This window comes from Ornithorhynchus anatinus, chromosome 2 (genome assembly GCF_004115215.2).
Source record: "Ornithorhynchus anatinus isolate Pmale09 chromosome 2, mOrnAna1.pri.v4, whole genome shotgun sequence".
NCBI classification, from domain to species: Eukaryota; Metazoa; Chordata; class Mammalia; order Monotremata; family Ornithorhynchidae; genus Ornithorhynchus; species Ornithorhynchus anatinus.
The window spans coordinates 32832917-32848623 of NC_041729.1; the positions used below are offsets into that span (position 1 = coordinate 32832917).

Genomic DNA, 15707 nt, shown 5'->3' on the forward strand with positions numbered 1-15707 from the left:
AAATACTGTATTAATACTTGGTATTTTTACATTAACTGATCATTTAAATGGTTTCAGTTAACCTTATGTATAGCCTTCTCACATTAGATAACCCTCTTAATTATCTTGCAGGGATGTCTTCTCCCTCTATTGTACTTAATACAGTGCCCTGCATGGTAGGTGCTCAATAAATAGTGTTGATTGTCAGTCAGTTTTCTTCACCCTTGATATTGCCATCATCTGAGCCTGGGAGCCAGAAGGTCATGGGTTCTAAGCCCAGCTCTGCCACTTGTCTGCTGTGTGGCTTTGGGCAAGTCACTTAACTTCTCCGGGCCTCAGTTACCTCATCTGTAAAATGGGGATTAAGACTCTGAGGCCCATGTGGTACAGGGACTGAGTCCATCCTAATTAATCTTGTATCCACCCTAGCGCTTAGTACAGTGCCTGGCACATAGTAAGTGCTTAACAAATACCATAATTATCATTATTAATTATTAAATTATTATCTCCACCCAGACTCCAGCACTGTTGAAAACATTCTTGTGAAGTCTTGTTTTCTCTCCCTCACGGGTTTCATTTCTAAATTTGTTGATAGTCCGATTTTCTTCTCCGAAAGTAAGGTGGATCTTCTCCATCCTGCTGTCTTTACCATTGTCCTTTCAGACAGTTTTACTATCCTATCCTGTCCACTGTCTGCAAACCCACTTGACCAAATGTATTCCAGACTTGAAGTGACATGAAGGTCATATTCCAGTTCAAAAATTCTTAAATATAGTGCCACTAAATTGGGTTAGTTAGCTTCCCTAACCTTAGGCCATTCTTGGTGTCTTGCAAAAACCTCAGTTTGAAGTATTACATTGTTGTTGGGTTCTAGATAGGTCTGGAATTTCTAGAAAGTTTGAAGAATGCAAATTCTAGTTTTTCCATCCTAAACAAATTAAATCGATTCCATTTTTGAACCAGGGGTCACTCTTCTTGCCAGGGAGCCTTTCCTCCTCTCCTCCCTCCAGACTGGAAGCTCCCATTCCAATGTAATCTCATTGTGGGCAGGGAATGTGTCTGTTTATTGTTACAGTGTATTCTCCAAAGCGCTCAGTACAGTACTCTGCACACAGTAAGCACTTGAGACATACAATTGACTGACTGGCTCCCTGTTGTTGCCACCATCATACCACAACAGTAATAATAATACTTAGCAAATACCACAATTATTATAAGTGCTTACTATGTGCCAAGCACTGTTCTAAGTGCTGGGATAGAAATACAGGGTAGTCAGGTTGTCCCAGGTGGGGCTCACAGTCTTAATCCCCCTTTTCCAGTTGTGGTAACTGAGGCCTAGAGAAGTGAAGTGACTTGCCCACGATCACACAGCAGACAGGTGGCGGAGGCGCGATTAGAACCCATGGCCTTCTGACTCCCAGGCCGGTGCTCTGGCCACTACGCCAAGCTGCTTCTCGTTTCCTTCTTGCCAGAGCCAAACGAGTCGTGCAGAGAGCTTTCCCATGACAAGGCCAAACCTCCCAAGTTATAACTGCCTCCACAAAGCAGTATACCCAGTCCTCTTAGGTTTATTTGTGCCAGAGAGGGAAATATTCCAGCAGCCAGGTTGGGCTACCGTTGCTGCTTAAAAAGGAAAACCATAGCCTGTCGGAGACCACGGTGACACTGGAGACCATGGTGACGTCTTCCTTCGGACTTGACCCTTTGAAGTTTAGTTACCTGCACATCGCAACACCTACACCCTAAAACCTGCACCCTACGGGAAGTCATTGTGTGGGGAATCCCCATGCCTTTAGAATAAACTAAAAAGCAGCCTTAGGGAGACACAACTGTGTAAAAGGCTGCAAGGAACCAGCAGAGAGGTGCCCATTCTGCTAGTTGTTCCACCCAGGGACGTTGGAAAGAAAGGGAAGGGGAGAAGGGGGAGCCTAAAAGCAAGGAAACGCGTTGGGGCTGAGCATTCCCTGAGGTTCAGACACTCTCCAGGGTCATTCATTCATTCAATAGTCACTTCTACAGGGTAATGGTCACTGACAGCCAAAGCCTGGACAGAGAAGACAAAAACAGAGAGGTTACAAAGAAGCATCCAGCTCGATTGAGACTTCCTATAACGCAGGTCTGGAGATAATAACTGGTATTTGTTAACCACTTACTCTATACCAATCGCTGTACTAAGAAATGAGGGAGATACAAGATGCGTGCATCAGACACAGTCCCTGTCCCACATGAGGCTCACAGTCTAGGAAGAAATAAAAATTAAGGTATTTGTTAAATGCTTACTATGTACCAGATACTGTACTAAGCCCTGGGGTGGACACAAGCAAATCAGGTTGGACACAGTCCCTGTCCCTCGTGGGGCTCACAGTCTTAATCCCCATTATACAGATGAGGTAAGTAAGGCCCAGAGAAGTGAAGTGACTTGCCCAAGGCCAAACAGCAGACAAGTGGCGAAGTCAGGATTAGAACCCAGGACCTTCTGACTCCTGGCCTGTGCTCTAGCCACTAGACCATGCTGCTTACTGCTCTTAGGATGCACATTATTTTGTGGGTATCGGGCCATAAAACTCAGCTCCGATTCTGGATGTAGCCCCACAAGATGCTCTAGTTGGAGTGAAAGGAGCAAAACCCAGTGGGGGAAAAACAAACTAAAAACTTACCATCTCTTGTTTCAGTTTGTATGCTTTCTCGAAATGAAATGGGAAGGCAGATCCAGGCCCAATGCTACTCCTCAGTTTCTTCCCAGAGGCCACAATCCTGTGGTGAACCAGAGTCAAACTCTACCTTGAATTTCAGAATAAATCATGGGCAGACCTACCAGTGAGTCCCCTCTTCACCAAGCTTCAAGACGGCAAAGGCCTTTCAGAATAGCAATCAATTAAAAAGCAAGCGTGACACTAGAAGCCTTCAGAAATTTTGAGGCTACACTGATCATCCCCTTAGTAGGAGTACAATTCTGGGCTTCGTAACTTTAGAGGGAGCTGCAAGGGAGTCACGAAGACGATTAATAGCCTGGATTAATCAATCAATGGCATTTATCGGTATTTATTTATTATGTGGGCAGAGTACTGTACTAAGCAATTGGGAAAGTATGCTACAACAGAGTGGTTGTTTTGGTTTGGGGTTGTTTTTATGGTATTTGTAAAGTGCTTATTATGTTCCAGGCACCGTACTAAGTGCTGGGGTAGATACAAGCTAATTAAGTTGGACAAAGTCCCTGTCCCCCCGAGGGTCTTTCCATTTTACAGATGAGGAAACTGAGACCCAGAGAAGTTAAGTGACTTGCCCAAGGTATACAGCAGACAGGTGGCAGAGTTAGGATTAGAACCCAGGGACACGGCATTCTCTGTCCACAAGGAATGGGTCGCTGCGGCTATGGATGTGCCTGGGATTCTGAGCCAGGAAGAGCCTGAGGTTTTTTTCTAGCCTCAGTTCCCTACTAGGTTTTCTTTGTGTACTTTTTCACTGTTTTATTGTTTCATCATTCCTGATGAGTCTGTCCTGCAGCCTTCTTTATCCCCACTTATTTTTCTGAGATTGTCAGCCCACCGAGGGACAGAGACCGTGTCTCAATTCCCACCTAGGACTTCTTTGCCAGTGCTTAGTATAGTGTTCTGCGTACAGTAGGCACTTAAATGCTTTCATTAATATTACTACTAGAATATGAGGAAAGGCTGAAGGATCTGGGAAGAGAAGATTTAAAGGTGATCCAATAATGGCCTCCAAATTTATGAAGCGGAGAAGATTTCTGACTAGAAAGGAATAATTATTTTTCTCTAATAATGGTTCTTTGGGTTTCTAGTGAAAGGTTTTCAGGACTGTTCCAAGGATTCCCTGCAGAGAATAGAAGCAGGGTGGCTCAGTGGAAAGAGCCCCGGCTTGGGAGTCGGAGGTCATGGGTTCGAATCCGGGCTCTGCCACTTGTCAGCTGTGTGACTGTGAGCAAGTCACTTAACTTCTCTGTGCCTCAGTTACCTCATCTGTAAAATGGGGATTAACTGTGAGCCTCTCGTGGGACTACCTGATTACCCTGTAGCTACCCCAGAGCTTAGAACAGTGCTCTGCACATAGTAAGCGCTTAACAAATACCAATATTATTATTACTAATAGGTTGGGATAGGGTGGGGTCTAGGAAGACCCTTATTAAAGTAAGCAGCAGCAGAAGGCCTTCTCCTGAAGTGAAGTATTTTCACCTTGTGGTGAAAGTTCACTCATTTTTGCCTGTTTTCAAATTACTGTCTTTTTTATGGTATCTGTTAAGCACTTACTATATATCAAGGACTGTTCCAAGCATTAGGGTAGATACGGGTTAATCAGGTCAGACACAGTCCCTGTCCCTCAGGGGATCCCAGTCGAAGTAGGAGGGAGAACAGGTATTTAATCCCCAATTTACAGTTAAGGAAACAGAGACACAGAAGTGAAGTGACTTGCCCAAGGTCACACAGTAGACAAGCTGTGGAGCCGGGATTAAAATAAATAATAATGGCATTTTTTAAGTGCTTACTATGTGCCAAGCACTGTTCTAAGCACTGAGGTAGATGCAAGGTAATCAGGTTGTCCCACCTGGGGCTCACACAGGTATTTAATCCCCATTTACAGATGAGGTAACTGAGGCCCAGAGAATTTAAGTGGCTTGCCCAAGGTCACACAGTAGACAACCGGTGGTGCCGGGCTTAGAACCTACGTTTCCTGCCTTCCAAGCCCGTGCTCTTTCCAATACGCCAGGCTGCTTCTCTAATTCAATTGCCCAGGATGAACTCTGCACCTAGAATCAGAATGTGAAATATCCTCCAGCATCAAGAGCCACCCCTCGGGGTCACACCTGGAGAATTTCCAGTCCTCTACCAGTCTCCTCTATAGGAAGGAGAGTCAAAAAGAGGCATATCCCTTCCATTCCTAGCTTGGGCAGTGGCTAGCCAGTGGAAGGCCATCTGCTACAAGTCAAAACTCACCCATGCCCGGCAGCAGCGGCCTCGGAGAGAGTCGAGGGCAGAGACTCAGGTTTACTATGCCGAAGGAGGCAATGGTAAACCACTTCCGTATTTTTACCACGAAAACTGTATGGATCCACTACCGGAACGACTGCGGATGGAGGTGGGGCGTTCTGGGAGAGATGTGTCCATGGTGTTGCTAAGGGCGGGACACGACTCAGCAGCATAAAGCAACAACAGCATCAAGAGCGAATGGAAGCTTAAGCACTCACCTGTCATAGGGGCAGTACGTTGAGGTCACAGTAGTGTCCACGTCATCGGAGATGAGCCACTGAAATTTCGGGTTGGTGCGAAGGCGGATGGCAGACCAGCTAGAGGCCGAGACGTAGCTACAGCCTGCATTGAAATCTCCCATGAACAGGATGTTCTGTAGAGCACAGTGATGATCTTAGCTCAGCAACAAAGAAAAACCCAGCCCTCTACAACTCTAAACCTGAGTTCCCAAGCAAAAGAATCATTCCTTGCTGGTCACTCCTGTAGTACTCTCCCCATCTAAGACTATAAAGGTCACTGTGGGCAGGGAATGTGTCTATTATCGTATTGTCCTCTCCCAAGCACTTAGTACAGTGCTCTGCACTCAGTAAGCGCTCAATAAATATGATTGAACGAATGAATGTATTGGAGCCGTGTGGAGATATGGGCTCAATCTCAGCCACACCAAGCGCAGTCACGGCCCCGCACCATAGCTTGCGATGCGCAAGAGGGAGCAGCCCGGAGCTGGGATGGGAATAGGTTAAATGGGGATCTCACTTCCCCCTGCCACTCAACCTGCCAGGTCCTCTATTGTAAACTCACTGTGGGCCGGGAACATGAGTTTTGGTTTGTTTTGTTTTTAATAGCGTTATTCGTTTAACGCTTTGGACGCTGACCTCTCGACTAAGTCTTGCCTCTGTCCTGGAACACCCTCCCTTCTCCACATCCAACAATGACTCTCCCCACCTCCAAAGTGTTATTGAGGGCACATCACCGCCAAGAGGCCTTCCCTGAATAAACCCTCCTTTCCTTTTCTCCCATTCCCTTCTGTGTCACCCGTGCACTTGGATTTGCTCCCTTTGATCACCCATCCCTCAGCGCCAAAGAACTGATGAACGTATCCGTAATTTAGAGCATGGGCCTAGGAGTCAGAAGGACCTGGGTTCTAACCCCGGTTCTGCCACTTGTCTGCTGCGTAACCTTAGGCAAATCACTTGACTTCTCTGTGCCTCAGTTACCCCATCTATAAAATGGGGATTAACACTGTGAGCCCCATGTGGGACAGGGACTGTGTCCAACTCCCGTTGTGAGGTAGGGATTGTCTCTATTTGTTGCTGAATTGTACTTTCCAAGCACTTAGTACAGTGCTCTGCACACAGTAAGTGCTCGATAAATACGATCGAACGAATGAACCCAATTTGCTTGTATCCACCCCAGCTCTTAGTGCACAGAGTAAGCGCTTAGCAAATACCACAGGTATTATTATGATTATTATGATCAGTGGGATAGTTGCCCCCAGAGAGTGGAGACCCCCCCGGCTCACGTCCATGTTCCACTTGCTGATGATATCCAGGTAGACGTCATAGAGGGCATCGATCTCCTTAACGGCCTCGGCGGGGGCGGCATGCAGGGGCACGATGACAAACTCTTTCACCTCTAGGAGAGAGGCGACGGTCGCCATTAGTGCCGCCGCTTCCCACCCCGGGGCCCCGGCCGGAGAGCAGGATGGCGGACAGAAACCTCGCGGTGGGCAGAGAGCCGAGGAGGGCCCTGACATCATTCCCCTCTGCCACCTTCCCACCTGCCCTGCCACCTGTCAGAGGTCAGAGGAGGAGCCGCATGGCCAGACACGGGGGATGGTAAGTTCCTCCCGGCCACTGCGTACCTGTGGATGGGGAGGAGAACATGACCACCATAGGCTCTCGACTGAAGGTGTCATTTCCAAAGGACTCACGGCTGTCGTCATACTGGTAGCTGTCCAGCAAGGACACCTTCTCGGGCCTGCCCTCGGGGGAAAGTGCATACGATAAAAGGACTCATCTGGTGCGCTCCTTCCCATCATTCATTCATTCAATCGTATTTATTGAGCACTTACCGTGTGCAAAGCACTGTACTAAGAGCTAGGGAGAGTACAATGGAATAATTAACAGACACATACCCTGCCCTCAGTGAGCTAACAGTCTAGAGGGAGAGACAGTCATTAATATAAGTAAATAAATAAATGACAGATATGGACATAAGGGCTGTGGGCTGGGAGAGGGGATGAATAAAAGAAGCAAGTCAAGACAACGCAGAAGGGAGTGGTGGAAATGGAAAGGAGGGCTTAAAGACTTTGAAAAGGTTAGAGTAATTGTCGGTCGCAGCATGGCTTAGTGGAAAGAGCACAGGCTTGGGAATCAGAGGACGTGGGTTCTAATCCCAGCTCTGCCACTTGTCTGCTGTGTGACCTGGGGCAAGTCACTTAACTTCTCTGTGCCTCAGTTACCTCATCTGGAAAATGGGGATTAAGACTGTGAGCCCCATGTGGGAGTATCTGATTACCTTGTAACTACCCCAGCGCTTAGAACAGTGGTTGGCACATAGCGCTTAACAAATACCATAATTATTATTATTATCATTATAAGGAGGAGGGAGGGCGTTCCGGGCCAGAAGCAAGATGCGGGTGAAAGGCAGGAGGTGAGGTAGGTGAGAAGAGATCCCCATTATATGGTTCCCCAAGGAGCAGGGCCTATGACCTTCGGGGATTGCTCACCTATTCCCCGATCTGATGGGGGTGGGAGGGAGGATCAGAGAATCAGAGCTCTGTTGGGAACCTCAAGAAGTCCATTCCCTTGTCTCTGGGCAGATTCCCATTTAAGGGCTCCAGGATAAGCTCCTGCCGGTCACCACTGAGGTTTCTAGAGGCCTCCCAGAGAAAGTTCCCCACAGCCCCATTTAGACTTGCAGACATCATTGATTATTGCAGTTCTCTGGGTGCAATCTGTACTGGGTTTACCTGAACACAAAGAGGTATTGTTCCTTGTAGGAGCCGCGGCCCAGTGGCTCACTGACAACGAATCGGTATGTGTCCGGGGAGTCCCTGGGTGGGAAAGAAAGGAAAACGGGCACCGAATGGGCCAGAGAGGATGGAAAGTAGCCAAATCCCCCCTCCCACAGACTTCTCTTCTCCCCTTCAGTCCGCATCCCCCAACCCCTTCATAGCTCATCTCCAGGTGATGTGTACCTAGACCTTCCGGAGTCACTATATCTAGGAATAATTGCTGGTTCTGATCCTGGAGATTCGTGTCTTGGCCAAACGTCCACCTCCCAAATGTGGGAACCATGTGACTCCCCATGGAGCCCTAAGGGAGCCCAAAGGCTCACCAGGGAGCCTTCTCTTGCACTCGATCCCTCCCCTGCCTTGCTGGGATGACTACTTCCCTCCTTCAACTGCAGTTATGTCAGCTAATTACCTGTTGAGTTTATCCATTAGTTTCCCCACGGCAGTCAGGCGACTGTCTCTGACCTCTTGGATGAGGGCGATGTCATAGCGATTCAGGATCTGTGGGAGGTAAAATGGAGGAGGAAGACAGTTCCCCTCAAAAGGTGGTAGGTGGTCTGTACCCCAATCTCCTCTGAACCAGAGAGGGCCGACGAAGAGATGGATGCAGAAAACCTGCCCGTCTTCTCTCCGCTCATTTTCACCCACCCTTTTCAGGACCTTGCTGATGGCTCGGGACCCAGAAGGCGTCCAATAACAGTGAAGCCGGGAGGTGAAGTGGGAGCAGGGAAGTGCAGGGGAGTACTTCAGGACCTGGGTTGTAATCCCGGGTCTGCCACGTGCTTGCTCTGTGGCCATGAGCAAGTCGCTTCACTTCTTTTACCTTAGTTTCCTCATCTGTAAAATGGGGATTAAATCCTACTCCATCCTACTTAGATCATGAGTCCCAAATGGGACAGGGATTGTGTCCAGCCTGATTATATGGCGTCTACCCCTGTGCTTAATACAGTGTTTGGCACATAGTAAACACTAAATAAATACCATCACAAATAAAGGGAGAGATGCGAAAGAGGGTTCATTTTGTACTTCAAGTGCTTACGTAGCTGATGATTTCTGTATGCCCAGGTAACCCAAAATTTAGCGCTCCAAAAATACGATTGAATGAATGAATTTAGAGGTGCATGCCATAACATGACCATCACTCCCTCCCTCTTTCAATCAATCAATCAAACGGTCAATGGTATTTATTAGGCACTTGCTCTATGCACAGCCCTGTGCTAAGCACTTGCAAAGAGTCCAAAAAAGTTAAAAGACATAATCCCTGCTCTCAAGGAACTTGCACTCTGATGGGGGAGAAGATGATTAACAATTGGTCCTTCAGCCATTTCTCTATTCATATTTCAATTCTCCCTCCCATCCTTGGAGAACAAATGTTCCCAACTGCTTTCCCCGAGTCCTAGTTGATCCCAGTTGCTGTGGCTCAGAGGCCTTGGTGTCCAAGACTTACTTTGACAATAACGTCGGCGATGGTGACGTTCGTTATTTTTTTCTCTCCAAATGTTCTGATGTTGAAAGAAGCTATTTTCAGGAACGTGGCCGCCTGCAGCAGGCCAGCCAGTGACAGGAGAAACACGGTCAGCTTCATCCTTCTGTAGCAGGGATGCAAACCCGAGGGGACGTTAGCTACTTCTAGAGTGAGGAGTCAGGAACACCATTGGCTCAGTTGGTTCGACACCAACCTCAATCAGTCAGCCATAGTCAATCTATTTACTGAGTGCTTACTATATGCAGAACTCTATTAAGCAGCCTGGTGTAGCGGAAAGGGCACAGAACTGGGGGTCAGAAATTCATGGTTTCTAATCCCAGCTCTGCCATTTGTCTGCTGTGTGAATTCAAGCAAGTCAATTCACTTCTTTATGCCTCAGTTACCTCATCTGTAAAATGGGGGTTGAGATTGTGAGCCCCCTGTGGGACAGATACTGTGTCCAAACTGATTGCTTGTTTCCACCCCAAAACTTAATACAGTGCCTGGCACGTAGTAAGCGCTTAACAAATAACATTATTGTTATTGTCATTCTTATCATTGCCATTATTATTATTTTGGAAAGTTCATTATAGCAATAAACAGACACATTCCCTACCCACAGCGAGCTTATAGTTTAGAGGACTCTTCAGTCTTCGGGGCTCTGGGTCTGAACCAAGCCAAACTCCTTTCCTGATAACCCTGAACCACAAGAGCCAGTTAGAAACCCCTGGAGAGCACAGTCAGTTCAGTCAAAATGGGTGTCTTCATTCATTTATTTATTCAAACGTATTTATTGAGCACTTACCGTGTGCAGAGCACTGTACTAAGCGAATGGAAAGTACAAATCAGCAATAGAGATGATCCATGCCCACAATGGGCTTACAATCTAAAGGCTTCCAGACACAACATGACAGCAGAGCTAGGAAATGTTTTCCCAACAATACCAGTCTGCCCAGATATGGTGACGTGCAGTATTAGAATCAATCAATTGATCAATCATATTGATTGAGTGCTTACTGTGTGCAGGGTGCTGTATTAAGCACTTGGGGGAGTACAATATAACAGAGTTGGTAGACACTTTCCCTGCCTACAAGAAGCTCACAGTCTAGAAGGGGAGACCGGTATTAATATAAACACATAAATTATGGATGTATCAGTCAGTCATATTTATTGAGTGCTTACTGTGTGCAGGGCACTATATTAAACACTTGGAAGAGTACAGTACAACAATTTTACTGAAAGAAACAGTTTTTTACCCATGAGTAGCATTAGACTCAGGGCGAATACTGCAATGCAAATTTTTCCTCACTTGGGGTTCATTGGGATTATAAGCCTACTGCCGGCAGAGAACTGACTGCAGTTTTTTTTTTGTTTGTATTTTATTTGATAAGCACTTACCGTGTGTCAAGCACTGTTCTAAGGGTTGGGGTCGCTTCAGGCTAATCACGTTGGACAAAGTCCCTGTCCCACCTGGAGCTCACAGTCTAAGTAGGAGGGAGAACAGGAATCCCCATTTTACAGCTGAGGAATCTGAGAGACGGAAAAGTGAAGTGACTTGTCCAAGGTCAAACAGCAGAAGGGTGGCAGAGCTGGGATTAGAACCCAGGCCCTTTGACACCCAGGACCCGACCCTTTCCCCTAGGCCACACAGCTTCCCTTGCAGATTCCAGGTTTCATCTTTACTACCCAACCCGCTTAGCTCTAACTATCTCTGACTGAGATCCATCTGAAAGGATGAGGGATATCTTTTTCAACCAATAAAATCTCTAAACTCACTCACACTCTCCAATCAGGGTTCTGGAGTAATTTTCTATGGCCCTCCCTCCCTCTAGGCTCAAGACCTCCTTGAGTTGTCCCTTTTCTTAGATTCATCAGGGTGGGGTTGATAAAATCAAATAGGATTGATTTCTTTGTCCCCATGTCAGCCCAGGGCATGCCGTGTTCTGATCCTTGGCATCTCTTGAGGAATGAACCTTTGGATACAGCCTTATCAGTCTTGGCTGCATCTCCCAGGCCTCTAATCCTTTCTGGCTCTGAACCAATTGACCTGGATGTCAGGTACAGGAGATTGCACCTCTGCAGGTAAAATTCTGCCAACCACATATTAAAAAGAGGAATTGCCTCACCTGAGATAGGGCATTGCCGTTGTCCTTAGCCTGCACACAGAGGCACTTGGAAAATATGGATGCTCTGGTCTCTCCTCTCCAACTCTGTGCTCATGTCTTTCCTCCTGCTTGGAACTCCCTCCCCATTCATGTCTGACAGATCACAGCTCTCCTCACTTTCAAAGCCCTGCTGAAATTTCATCTCCACCAGGATACCGTCCCTGATTAATTTCCAATTTCCCCAACTCCCACTCCAGCACTTTGCCCCAACCACATATGTAGTCACACCAGCCCTGTAGGACTTTTGTACATTCCCTATTATTCACTCACTCACTTCCTATCTACTTTCTTTCTTCTCTCCGTACTTTAGTTCAGTTTCTGTCTCCCTGCTAGACTGTAAGCTCTTCAAGGGCCAAAATCCTGTCTCCTAACTGTATTGTTCTCTCCCAGGCACCTTGATGAATTGATTTTTTTGATAAGAGAAAGAAGAAGGAGTGGAGAAGAGAAAGGGGAGTGAGACGAGGAGGAGGAGGCAGAAGAGAAAGGAGGAGAAGCAGGAAAAAGAGGAGAAGAAAAGGAAGAGGGGCAGAAAAGAGAGGAGGAGAAGAGGAGAGGGAGGCAGAAAAGAGGAGAAAAGAAAGAGAAGAGGAAGAAGAGAAGAAAAGGAAGGTCAGGAGGAAGAAGAGAAAAGGGGAGGAGAAAAAAGAGGGGAAAAGGAAGGAGAGGAGGAAGAAAAAGAGAGAAGGAAGGGGGAGGAGGAAGAGGGAAATAAAAGAGGAGAGGCAGGCAGTGGGAGGAGGAGGAAGCAAGCAAGCAGCAGGGTTCCCACGATACCAGTTGGCATCTCCTACAACTCCTGGGGAGCATAATAACCCCTGAAAGTCAGCCGCCGGAATTAGATTATAAGCCCTTTGAGGAAAGAGACTGTGGGTTTACTTCTACTGTACTCTCCCAAGCCCTGAGTGTGGTGTTCTGCACTCATTTAGCTGTCACTCTCACCGGTTGATCATTACCGAGCAAGAATCACATGGTGGCAGGAGAGAGAACCATGGCCACCCTAGCAGGGAGTCTCCCTGAGTCCTTGGCAATGCTCCGCTCTGCCCATATGGAGGAGTGGCATCTGCTGAGGGCTCTGACTGGCCTGCCTCCCTAGCCCTCACAACCACCTGTTCAGCTGCTCATCCCTCCCCCTTCCCTCCCCCCAGACAGCCATTCTCCTAGGCAAGAATCAACCGAAGCTTGGGGAAAAACTGGGGTTCCACAACTTACTTGTCACTCACTCCTGGGACTCCAGTCCAGGTGGCCAAAAGCAAGTCATGGCAGAGGAAGGGTCAGGGGGCATTGGTGAGTTCACACAAATGGCAAACTGAGGGACAACTAAGATTAGCGGGTGACCAATAGCATCCAGACACCTCCCCTCCCTGATTAAGCTCAGCATTCAGTCTTCCCACAGGGCCACCATCCCCACGCCCAAACACGTACACGCAGCCTCTACCATGGCACCACCTACTCTTCAGTGTCCATCTGTCCCATTTGAAAGAACCGATACCATGCAAGGGAATGAAAGCAGCCCCGTGTAGTTCCAAAGAAATAAGTCCGGTCAAGGCTGTTCTTGAGGAGGGAAAGATTGTGGGCTGGTTTTGGGAGAGGACATGAAGGAGGAGAAAAGGAAAGGGAAAAAATCTGAGATCTTTTTGAAACCAAATAGGTGGAGGGAAAGAAATAATAATTTCTTCCTTTGCATAATAATAATTGTGGTATCTGTAGAGTGCTTACTTATATCAAACACTATATTAAGAGCTAGGGTAGGTACAAGCTAGTCAGGTGGGATACAGACTCTGACCCACAAGGAATTCACAATCTAAGGGACAGGTATCCTTAGGAGACCTGCCTTTTTATATTTGTTAAGTGTTTTCTGTGTGTCAAGCACTGTTCTGGGGTAGATATAAGTTAATCAGTTCAGTCCCAGTCCCTGTCCCACATGGAGGTAGAAGTCTAAGTAGGAGAGGGAACAAGTATTGAATTCCCATTTTACAGTTGAGGAAACTAGACATGGAAACTTGCCCAAGTTCACACACATAACACAAATGGTGGAGCCAAGGTTAGAACTTGTGTCCTTACAAAGTTACCTCAGGACACACCTTCCTGTCGGTCCCCTGCTTTGCCCACCCATCACTGATGCCAATGGACCTTTTTAAGGTGATGACCCCTAGAGAGAGTACCCACCCACTCATTCACAAATATCAGTTTCCCTCCATCAATGGTATTTGTTGAGCACTTACTGTGTGTAGTGCACTGTACTAATCGCTTGGGAGAGTATAGAGTTGGTAGATACCTTCTCTGCCCTGAAGAATCTCACAGTCTACAGTCCTCAGAATAAGACCTATAGTAACCCTCCCCTCCCTGAATCGAATCCCTGTCCTGAGACACCTTCTCCCCTAGGGCAGACATCTCCAGGGGAAACAGACACCCCCTCATAAGCACAGGCACCCCCAAATGTCACCCGTCCATCCACTTACCTGTCTCAACAAGAGCCTGATTGTCACTCCAAATGAAGATATGCAAAACTATATTCCAAATCCCTCCCCACTAACAGCAGCAGCTCTTACCATATGCCTGCTCTGCACACAGAGCTCTGAACAAGCAGGCATTAAGGACTTGCGATCCTTTGATCTCTCTCACTCCCACCTTCCCATATTATCCTATCTTCCCCTGGCCTTATCACATCTGGCCCCCACTGGGAACTCACTCTCCAATGGATTCTCCGCTCTCATGCCCTCCAGCCTACCTTTCCAACACAGAGTCCAGTTATTTTCCAAGTCTGCACATAGTAAGCACTCAGTAAATCCAATTGCTTGAGTTCCAACCAGGTCACAGCTAAGCTTGGAAAGTTCACTGTGATCTGTCCATTCTCAATATGGCAGAAGAAAGGGATCCCCTTGTTCCCCCGATCTTGAGAATAGTATTTCCTCACAAATTTTCTCCTTTAAAGTCCTTTTTCTTATTCGTGTCTCATTTCCCTACTATCCGGTGGCCCCTGGCTCTCACCTGGCTATGCCCTTTCCTCTCCTAGAACCTTGTCCTTTTACCTGTCGAGGTTTCTAATTAGGGTCACTTTGAAGTTTCCCTGCAACTCCTTTTTACATCAAGTCTCTAATTCCCTCTGACTTTAACTTTTCCTACTGGCTTCTGGCAGCCCGTTCTAATCATATATCCTATCTTCCTTGGTCTAAGTGTTCTTAGCTGATTTCCAGAAGCCGCACAAAAGAAATTCACAAGAAAATGGAGTTGAAAGGTACCTGTTCACCCGCCTGCTTGTCGTGTGCTTCGAAAACCCTCCTCCCTCTCGGTGGCTTTTATGTGTGGTGGAAGCCATGACCTTTGTTAAGGTGTGCTCGGCCATTGCGTCAGCCCCAAGGGGCGGAACGGTGCCATTTTTTGGGCTCGATTTCTGTCTGGGTTGATTCATTGCCTCCACATGTGAATTTTCAGTCCAGAAAGGCTCCATCTCTTAGGCAAAAATAGTCCTTTGAATCGGAGTAGTTATCAGCAGCTATCTGATGTTTGTGGCCAGAAATAGAGCTCGGCTTGGCCACGGCCAGCTTACCCTCCGGACTGGTTCCAGGGAGCCGGAGCAGATGTTCATGCACGGGGAGTCCAGGCTCTCTGATTAGCCATCTCTCATGGTTGTCCAGCACACTTTGCTCAAGTACTTGTCTACCAACTCTGTTATATTGGACTCTCCCAAGCACTTAGTACAGTAAGTCCTCAGTAAATATGATGGATTGAGTATAACCATAGACTCCATATTTGTAGTGATCATAGGGGTTTATTAATAATCATATTGTTGGTATTTGTTAAGCGCTTACCTTGGGTCAAGTACCGTTCAAAGAGCTGAGATAGATACAAGAGCATCAGCGCTTGTCCCATGTAGGGCTCGCAGTCTTAATCTGCATTTTACAGATGAGGTAACTGAGGCACAGAGAAGTTAAAAGACTTGCCCAAGGTCACACAGCAAAAAAGCGGTAGAGCTGGGATTAGGATTCACTCCTTCTGACTCCCAGGCCCGGGCTCTTATCCATTAGGCCACGCTGCTTCCTTCAGTAACCCACAGATGATCATGAATGTGAAGGAACATTAACTTCAACAAAGGCCAG

At 47.2% G+C, this 15707-nt stretch overlaps 1 protein-coding gene across 1 annotated transcript in view; it reads right to left on the reverse strand.

Annotated features, from left to right (window-relative positions):
• Positions 1-1531: 1531 nt before the first annotated feature.
• Positions 1532-15707, reverse strand: part of DNASE1 (deoxyribonuclease 1) — a 29904-nt gene continuing 15728 nt past the window's right edge. Inside the window, exons 2-9 of the mRNA XM_039911282.1 lie at positions 9428-9569; positions 8393-8481; positions 7936-8019; positions 6826-6941; positions 6484-6596; positions 5180-5334; positions 2637-2733; positions 1532-2023 (exon numbers count right to left, since the gene is read on the reverse strand). Of these exons, the coding sequence (XP_039767216.1) occupies positions 1976-2023; positions 2637-2733; positions 5180-5334; positions 6484-6596; positions 6826-6941; positions 7936-8019; positions 8393-8481; positions 9428-9569 (844 nt within the window). The 3' untranslated portion in view covers positions 1532-1975. The remainder of the gene's footprint in view (positions 2024-2636; positions 2734-5179; positions 5335-6483; positions 6597-6825; positions 6942-7935; positions 8020-8392; positions 8482-9427; positions 9570-15707) is intronic.